Here is an 8,155-nt window from a genome sequence, read left to right as displayed (position 1 = left end):
AAACTGAGGCTAGAGATCATGGCCTCTGGTGGAGGTGGCTGCCCTGGGCCTCTTCATCCGTCACTGACACGGAGGCCAGACTCTGCTTGTTGCCTGTTCATGGCTCCTGGGAGCCACGCCAGCCCCGGCCCTCACCACTCTGGCCCTCTGCTGGCCGGTAGTCCTGCTCACCGTGTGTCCCTGGTCACCGAGCTCCTTCTCGTCCCTTGCTGCACTCGCTCACAGTGCTGCTGCCGTGTGTGGGGCCAGTTCCCATCAGAGCACCTCCCACGAGCAGCCCCTGCCACTGAGGACAGCTACCCCAAGCCCCCCAGGGACACCAGGGCCCCTTGTAGCAGTGTATTCCTTGTCCCCTGGGTGAAGGGAGCGTCCCCCTCGGGCTCGCCCTCAGAACACACAGTCGGTGGCCTTCGCCCTCGCGCAGCACGTCCAGTCCGGACGCCCATTTCCGAGCCTCGGGTCTCCCTCTCCACCATCGGCGGTGGAATCCTACTTCACTTACCCCACGCTTCCAAGGACCATGGGAGCGCATGGGAGCACTGTCTTGCAGGTCCTTGCTGGGCCGTGTCAGAGGAGAGTGTTCCTGTAGCCACCCCAGGTGGACTGTGCCCGGGGTCCAGTCCGTCCACACAGATGGGCATACCTACCCCAGCGGGCACTGGCAGCCCCTTCTCCAGCAGTCCTTCGCCTGCCTCAGCTGACCCAGCTGGGGATGTGGCCGTTGGGTTCAATCTCCAGTTCAAAACAGCAGGAGAGGAGGTCCAGGAGGGTTTGGGGTGGGAAAACCAACCTGTCGTACGCTGATGAGAAAGACCCAATTTGGTAGTGGAGACAGAGCTGCAGGGATGAAGGCTGATGAGAGGGAATGGGGTTCAGAGCCCCAGGGCCAGCTCAGCAACGGGAGGCAATGGGGACTCGCAAGCTGGGAGGATGTGCGGGATGTGGACGCTCCCTGTGCTGGATTCAGGGTCCTCAGCTAGGAATGAGAGCCAGCAGGTGTGGGGGGGGCCGAGGAATGCGGAGACGCTGTCCAGGCCTAGGGCCCGCTCCCACCCAGAGTGCAGCCGTGAATTGAAAGGGAAACTAGTCCTCGAGGTGCATGTTCCTCTCCAGCCACACACAGCTGCACAGGTACCAGCCCTGAGCAGGAGGACAGGAAACCGAACTGAGGCCGGCATTTGGCCAAGCACGTTCAGCTGCTCACCAGTGGGTCCCGTTGCTGAGGGGACACTTGAGGTCCTGAAGGCCTGTGTTGGTGGTGCTGATTGCCCTGCTAGCCATCATGCATATGTGTCTAAAAAGAACTCTCTCGGCCTTACAGGCCTCTCAGAGACTGGGGATGACTGAATAATGGGAGTTCACAGTCGAGCGCTAGAGCCACGGAGTTTTACTGGGTGACAAGACTGCAGTCCCTAGGGGCACCTCTGGCCCATAGGGACACCCCCTCTTCTCTCTGGAAGAACCCTGTCTCCTCTTTTGCCAGGAGTACACTCAACAGCAAGCCGCTGTCTCCCGAGGTCTGCGCGTATTTTCCAAGCAACTTGAGAGAATGGAAGAGAGAAGTTTCCGTGCCCCTGTTTGAGTGTTGGCCGCAGCCTCTTGAGGTTGCCTGTTTTCTGTTGTGGGTGCAGCAGACGGTTCTGGTTTTGTTTTACCCACGTGTGTTGTGAGAAGAGCACGGTTATTAAACTGCTGGACGATGGTGTCCAGCGAGCCTTGTTTTGAAGGCCAGCGTGCTGTCCCCAGCAGCAAGGCCCTCTGACTGGTTTCTTTATGTCAGTGGGAAAAGCAGATGCTCTGCTTTGTGGCCAGAGCCTCGCCTTCATGAAATGTGAACGCCACGTTTGCAGGTCAGCATCAGGAACGTGCTTCTGAGGAGCAGCACACGTCCTAGAGGATGGATGGTGTGGAGGAAGTGCACTTCCCTGGCTTGGGTTGCCGCTGATCCCTTGAGGTGGAGTAGAGCTGAACTACAGCCAACCTGAGGCTTCCTTCACCAAAGCCCTGAGCAGTAACAGCAACACACACACACACACACACACACACACACACACACACTCACACGCACACACACACACAACTTGAAGAAATCAGCAGTCTGGAAATGTGCAAATCATAATTGCTTCTCACATCTGCAAAAATTTGTCTATGCTTTGAAAACTCCTCACAACTTAAGAGACTTTGGGAATCCTGTGGCTGAAGGAAACAGGTGGGAGGACAGAGCTGCCGGGGGTGGTAGGGGAGGAGTAAGTGGGCTCCTGCTTTCAAAATGTATAAAACTGGGCTTGGGAGGACCAGGCCCACTCCTGGCTGTAGAGGAGGGGAAAACCTGTACTTGTACCTATATATTTATAGTCATTCCTGGGCTAAATGCATATATTCAAACTCGCTTTTGAATAATCACAAATGGAAAAGAGACACAATTAGGAATTTCTGCAAATATCTTCTCAATTTTTACAATTACCCTAGAAGAAAGATTCTCTTACAGATAAGAAAATCACCTCACAGACGTTCAATTTGCTTGCCCAGGATGATTTAACTCAAAAGCGGGAGCTACGCGATCCACTCCTTTGATTCCAAAGCCCAAACAGCTGCCCTCTGAGCAGCTCTGCAGCGTCTTCAGGACAGGGGGACATGGGTGAGCACGATGGCTTTGGGAGAGGGGCAATCGGCAGACACAGGTCGAGACGTCATGTCCACTAGAGTCTAAGCAGCGCTGTCCCTTGCCCAAGTGACAGAGTGCTTCCTTCTCTTGCTCACACTGGAGACCCAACTTCTGTGGCTCTGTGGGGATTTCCCAAGGCCACAGTTGGCGGGATAATTCCTATCAGCTGCTACCTTCTGAAGGCGCAGATCAATCCCATTAACGCCAGTTCCTGGGAGAGGCTGACTCTAGCAGGATAAAAGAGAGGAAGAGGTGTTGGAGGTTGCCTTGTCTTTCTCTCTGGGGAGTGGAGGAGCTCCACCTTCTGTGTGGTTCAGAGTGTACTGAGGGTGTTTCTTGGCCAAACCAGGAGCTGAAGGGTGAAAGAGGCTGTACCCTAAGCTGACCTGGGATCGAAAGGTAAGTCCCTGGGGCGTCCTGATGAGAAAGAATTTTCCAGTGAGAAGATTCAGCTGGTGCACTCAGACCACTGCAGTTCATGCTCCAACAGGGACAGTGTGACCCAGTGAGCAGGCACGGGGACGCATCCCCATTTCTTTGGAGAAGGCTTGGTCCTGAGGTAGCACTTGAGGGTTGCTTGGCTCTGCAGTGGAGAGAGCATAGTCCTGGAAGCAGAGAGACCCGGGGTCAGATTCCGGCTCTGTGCCTTCTGCGGGAGCTGCCTGATTTCTCTGCTGCTTAGTTCCCCATTGGTCTCACGGGAGTCCTGATACAAGGAGAGATGTCCCATGGCGGCACTTACGGGCGACGGCCTTTTCTTCTTATATGGAGCCACATGTGCCTGTTTGGGTAAGGGGACTGGCCCCCATCCCCTGCTGTCCGAGTTCCTCTCCTGTCCTGTGGAAGGCTAGGGCTCTGGGAAGAAAGCTCTGCAGGTACCAAGAGCCCTGAGGGGAGGGCCCAGCTGGAGTGGCACCATCAGAGGGAGGCAGCAGACCGGCCTGCTGTGCAGTCTGGGGAGAGTCAGGTAGTCTCTGGGCCTCCTGACCAGGTGGGGAGAGGGAAGACTCCCGAGAATGTGACAGTCCTCTGCAAGCCATGCTGGATGGAACTGGAGCATTCCCCTGACACCTGAATCCTATTTCTGATGCTTGGGTTTTAACTACACAGGTGCGGGGGCATCTGACTCCTCCAGTGCTCCGAGGGCACACCATGGCTCAGAAGAGCCCTGTGGACCCCAGCATTGAACTTCCCTACAGAGACCTGGCCTCCGAGGTGACCAGGCGCAGAGTCACCATGGACAGCAGGTACCTGAGGCTCTCCTCTGGCTTGCTGTGGGGTGGGGGTGGGGAATAGTGGGAGAGCCCCGCTGGGGAGGCGACCCCAGGGGTGGGGAGCCTGGATCCCAGCTCCACTGGTTCTGTCGGACCAAGGGAGACGGTTGAGCTCACTGTGAGAAGAGCTGACTCAGAATTAAATAGAGTGCGTCTTGTTTTTGCAAGAGGATGGTGACAGAGGAGTGGGAGAAAGTCCCCTAAAATGTTACCTGGTCCTCTTCAGGTACCGACATCTGGGTGTGTAATTCTCTCTTTTTTTCATCCTATCTGTATTTGAAAACCTTCTTCTTTTGGGTACTGGGGATTGAACTCAGGGGTGCTCTACCACTGAGCTTCATCCCCAGCCTTTTTTATATTTTAGGTTGAGACGGGGTCTCTAAATTGCTCAGGGTCTTTCCAAGTTGCCCAGGCTGGCCTTGAACTTGAACTAGCCTCTCATCTGGCTATTTGATGTGTCTTTCCTTCTAGAGAAGACGTGGTTACCAAGAAAGGCTATGAAGCTGGGGAGTCGCTCTCCCATGTGGGCACAGAACAAACGCCTCCTCCCAGAAAGACCTACCTCACAGTACCCCCTGCCCCGCCTCCTTCTCCAGCCGAGGATCCCATCTCCCAACCAAGTACGACTTAAGTTATTTTGTGGTAGATTCTTACATAAAACCCCAGCAAACAGTGTCAGTGGCGTTCCTGAGTTTGTCCTTGACAGCTGTCTTAGAATCTTCTTTCCTCTTTTTCTTTCCCCAGAACCTCTGTTGAGCTCTGCTTTCCACAGCTGATGGTGAGAGGGATTTCGTTTCAAGCTGAGTCTCTGACATCACATGTGCAGATTTGGGGTTCAATTTTTGCTGTGTTGACTCTAAAGGTCCAGAGAACCCGGGGGTGTTTGGGTTTTCAGAACTCAGGCCGGACACCACCGCTGTGTGGCCCTTCCATGCTAGAGGAACTAAGGGTGTAGGGTGGTTGACTTTGAAAAATAGCAGTTTCAAAGTTTACTTCTAGGAGGTTAAAAGACTCTGTACCAGAAGCCAAGTGTGGATGATTTAGTGGGTCCCCTGCTCAAGCCTCTTGGCAGACCCCAGGGCACCCTGAAGGATTTCTAGGGCACTCTGAATGGTTGGAAGGCCTGGGAAGGGGGATAATTCAGATGCACATAGGAAAAATCCTCCTGTGCCATCCTTTACTTTATCCACATCCTCCTAGAGTCCTTGTGGGTGTGCTCTGCAGACCTGGCCTTACCCAGGTGCCCTGGTCCTCCAACCACATGGTCAGCAGGCCTCTGTGGACATCGGCAGCAGAGCAGGTGTGCACCAACCCCTGTCATCACCAGGCAGGTACTCATGCTGTGGCCTCAGTCAGACGAGGAAGCTGACCGGCACTGTCCACAGGATGGCTGCTAGCCATGAATGGCTGCTTCGATTTAAGTTCATTAAAATTAAATAAGATTTTAAAAACCTCAGGCTGGTGGGTACAGTGGCAGGGAACTCGCCTAAAATGCCCGAGGCCCTGGGTTTATCCAGCACGTGCCAAAGCAGCGGCAAACAATTCAGTCCCTCGGCCGCACAGTTCACTTCACGAGTCCTCAGTAGCTACAGAGCTGGTGGCCACCCTGCTGGATGTCAGATGTAGAATGCGACAGTCTAGGACAGAGGTCAAGCCCTGCAAGGCCACAGCCAGTGAAGAATAGAATCAAGGGAAGAAGCTCTTGTGCTGTTTTTATTCCTCGTTCTATTTCTAAGCAAGCTCCAGGATGTTCTTTCTGTTCATCTGTCTAACAAGCATTGTTGAGGACCCACCATAGGAGTCGTATGCACTAGGGATATTTTGTTGTACAGAATGATCAATCCCCGCCTCAGGGGAATAGTCTTCCAGTGGAGGAAGACTAGCAAAAAATGTGCTGGGCACGGTGGCGCATGCCTGTAATCCCAGTGACTTGGGAGGCTGACGCAGGAGGATCTCAAGTTTGAGGTCAGCCTCAGCAGCTTAGGCCCTAAGCAATTGGTGACCGCCTGTCTCATATTGTAGCTCAGTGGCAAAGCATCCCTGTGTTCAATCCCCAGTACCACCCCCCACCAAAATACACACTTATACACACAACCTAAAAACATGAACTATACCATACTTGAGGAAGTGATGAGTGAGTATAATGGAAAATAAATTTTAAAATAATAAAACGGGGTAAGAGGAATTAGAAGTACCCAGGAAACAATAGGTTGCCTACAATTTTAAACAGGGTCTGGGTGACCCTGTCTAGGAAGGTGGCATCTGAGCAAAGACTTGCAGCCAGTGATGGAGTCAGCTGTGTGGACGTCTGGGGAGAGGGAGGATCTGGAGCCACAGTTTGAAGGACACAGTGTGCCGGGTGCATTTGAGGGAGAGCCAGGAGGCCACTGGGCTTGGCTGGAGTAGAGTGATGGGACGTGGGCAGAAGATGCGGTCACCCTGTGGGAAAGGTGGTGGTCCTGTGGCTTGGTAAGGGCTCTGTCTTTGCCTGGGAGACGGAAGCCGCGAGGGTTTCCAGGGAACAGAGGGCACGGCTGGCTTGCTTCCTAATGGAGTTTTCTGGCCGCAGTCGGGGTAAGAGGTGGTGCTGGTGAGGGGAGAGGAGGCGGTTTGGGTGCTACCATCGTGATCCAGGAACAAGATGGCATTGGGACCAGTGGCAGTTTGGGCAATGAGAAAGGAGGCCAGATTCTGGATCTGTTGTATTTGAAAGAGCCAATCGAGTCGCTGATCCATGGAATGTGGGGAGTTAGAGAGGGATAAAGGACAACCCCGAGATTGTTGGCTTGTGCAACTGTGGGGACGGAGGGCCACCAGCTCCAGGCAGAGCAGACTCGATGTGTGGAGCAGGGCAGAGAGGACTCAGAAGTTCAAGTTTTGCTAGTTTGATAAGCCCAGCAGCCACCTAAGTAGAGCTGTCACCGGGCAAATGAATGCTTGAATCTGGAGATTGGGGTAAGGACTGTGCTGGAGAGATTAGTGCTGGGTGCAGCCATCAGCATGGACATGGCACTTGAAGTCTTGAGAGTAGATGACGTTGCCAGAGGATGAGGACAGAGGAGCCCCTGCATTGAGCCCTGGGGTACTTCCACCTCAGAGGTTGGGGTTAGAAGGAGGAGCCAGCAAAAGAAATGAGGGTGCAGGAGCATCCAGCCCCGGAAGGTAGGGAAGGAGTCTCCTTCTTCCCTCTGTTCTTCCTTCCGTCACCTTCTCTGTCCTGAAGCCAGAAACACGGCTGATGGGGAGCTGTGCCTCCTCACCTGCCGCTTCCCACCGCACACCTGGCAGCTGACGGTGCTCAGCAGGTGGATGAAGCCCTGCGTGCTGACCTCGGGGCTCCCTTGTTTCGAGAGTCTCGTCCATGAGTGAGAGTGGGGACATGTTGAGGGCCACAACCAAGTCAAGATGGCGCCTGGCACTTTGCCAGGAGGAGAGGTTTGTGAAGCAATGCCAGCGAGCCATTAAGATGATGAGGATTCCTTATTGGCTGACTGCTGTATCTAGATGATGTTAATTAAGTTAAGCTGTGTGTAATTAGTTAAGCATATAAACCTCTGCGGTCCGGCAGAGAAGCGGCTCCTGCTACCTTGGGTGCCCGCTACTTTGAGTTCTCAGTTCCTGCTGAGTTCACTCGCAATAAAGTAGTTCCTGCTTCAACCTTCAAGTTGCTTGTCACCTCTCGGTTATTTTGCCCAGCCGGACTACGGCAGGGACAGGAAGCCGTTAGGGGCTCACTTGTACTAGGTTAAAGTCTTAATCCTAATGCCAGTCGAACATCCTAAATCCCAAATCAGAAATAGTCCAAAATCCGAAACTTTCAGGTGCTTGTGTGATGGCCCAGGAGACACATGATTTATCACCTGACCTCCTGCGAAGTCGGTCAAAAGGGGCCACACCGAAAGTGTCGCAAGAAATCTCCTTCAGGCTGTGTGCAAAGGTGGATGAAAACTTAAGTCAATTTCAGGTGTAGATCTGGGTCCAGCCCCAAGACATGTCCTCGTGGGTCTGCAAATACCACACAACCTGAAAAAACCCCAAATTCAAAACACTTTAGGTCCTGAGTGTTTCAGATAAGAGTAGAAAACCTGTACTGTATGTAGAGTGCGGCCTGCTTTGGAGATCTGGCCTTTAAAGAGGTAATTAAATCAATACGAGGTCACCAGGGTGGGCCACAGCCTAATATGACTGCCGCCCTTATCACAAGAGGAGATTGGGA

The 8,155-nt window shown here is 53.5% G+C and overlaps 1 protein-coding gene across 1 annotated transcript; it reads left to right on the top strand.

Moving 5' to 3' along the window:
- Positions 1-3,817: 3,817 nt before the first annotated feature.
- Myocos (myocilin opposite strand) lies at positions 3,818-7,308 on the top strand. The gene is made up of 3 exons (XM_071619682.1): positions 3,818-3,912; positions 4,411-4,559; positions 7,163-7,308. Exons 1-3 carry the CDS (start codon positions 3,818-3,820, stop codon positions 7,306-7,308), a joined length of 390 nt encoding a protein of 129 aa, XP_071475783.1.
- The last annotated feature ends 847 nt before the right edge of the window (positions 7,309-8,155 follow it).

The sequence above is a fragment of the Marmota flaviventris genome, chromosome 12, assembly GCF_047511675.1.
Source record: "Marmota flaviventris isolate mMarFla1 chromosome 12, mMarFla1.hap1, whole genome shotgun sequence".
NCBI lineage: Eukaryota > Metazoa > Chordata > Mammalia > Rodentia > Sciuridae > Marmota > Marmota flaviventris.
Note: the sequence above shows the minus strand (reverse complement) of the source record. Positions and strands in the feature narration are given on the sequence as shown.

Excerpts from the sequence above, each read along its gene's own strand:
- Myocos (XM_071619682.1), top strand. The coding sequence starts at position 3,818 with ATGGCTCAGAAGAGCCCTGTGGACCCCAGCATTGAACTTCCCTACAGA. Across the intron at positions 3,913-4,410 it reads AGAGTCACCATGGACAGCAG|AGAAGACGTGGTTACCAAGA; the intron begins GTACCTGAGGCT and ends CTTTCCTTCTAG. Across the intron at positions 4,560-7,162 it reads GGATCCCATCTCCCAACCAA|CCAGAAACACGGCTGATGGG; the intron begins GTACGACTTAAG and ends TCTGTCCTGAAG.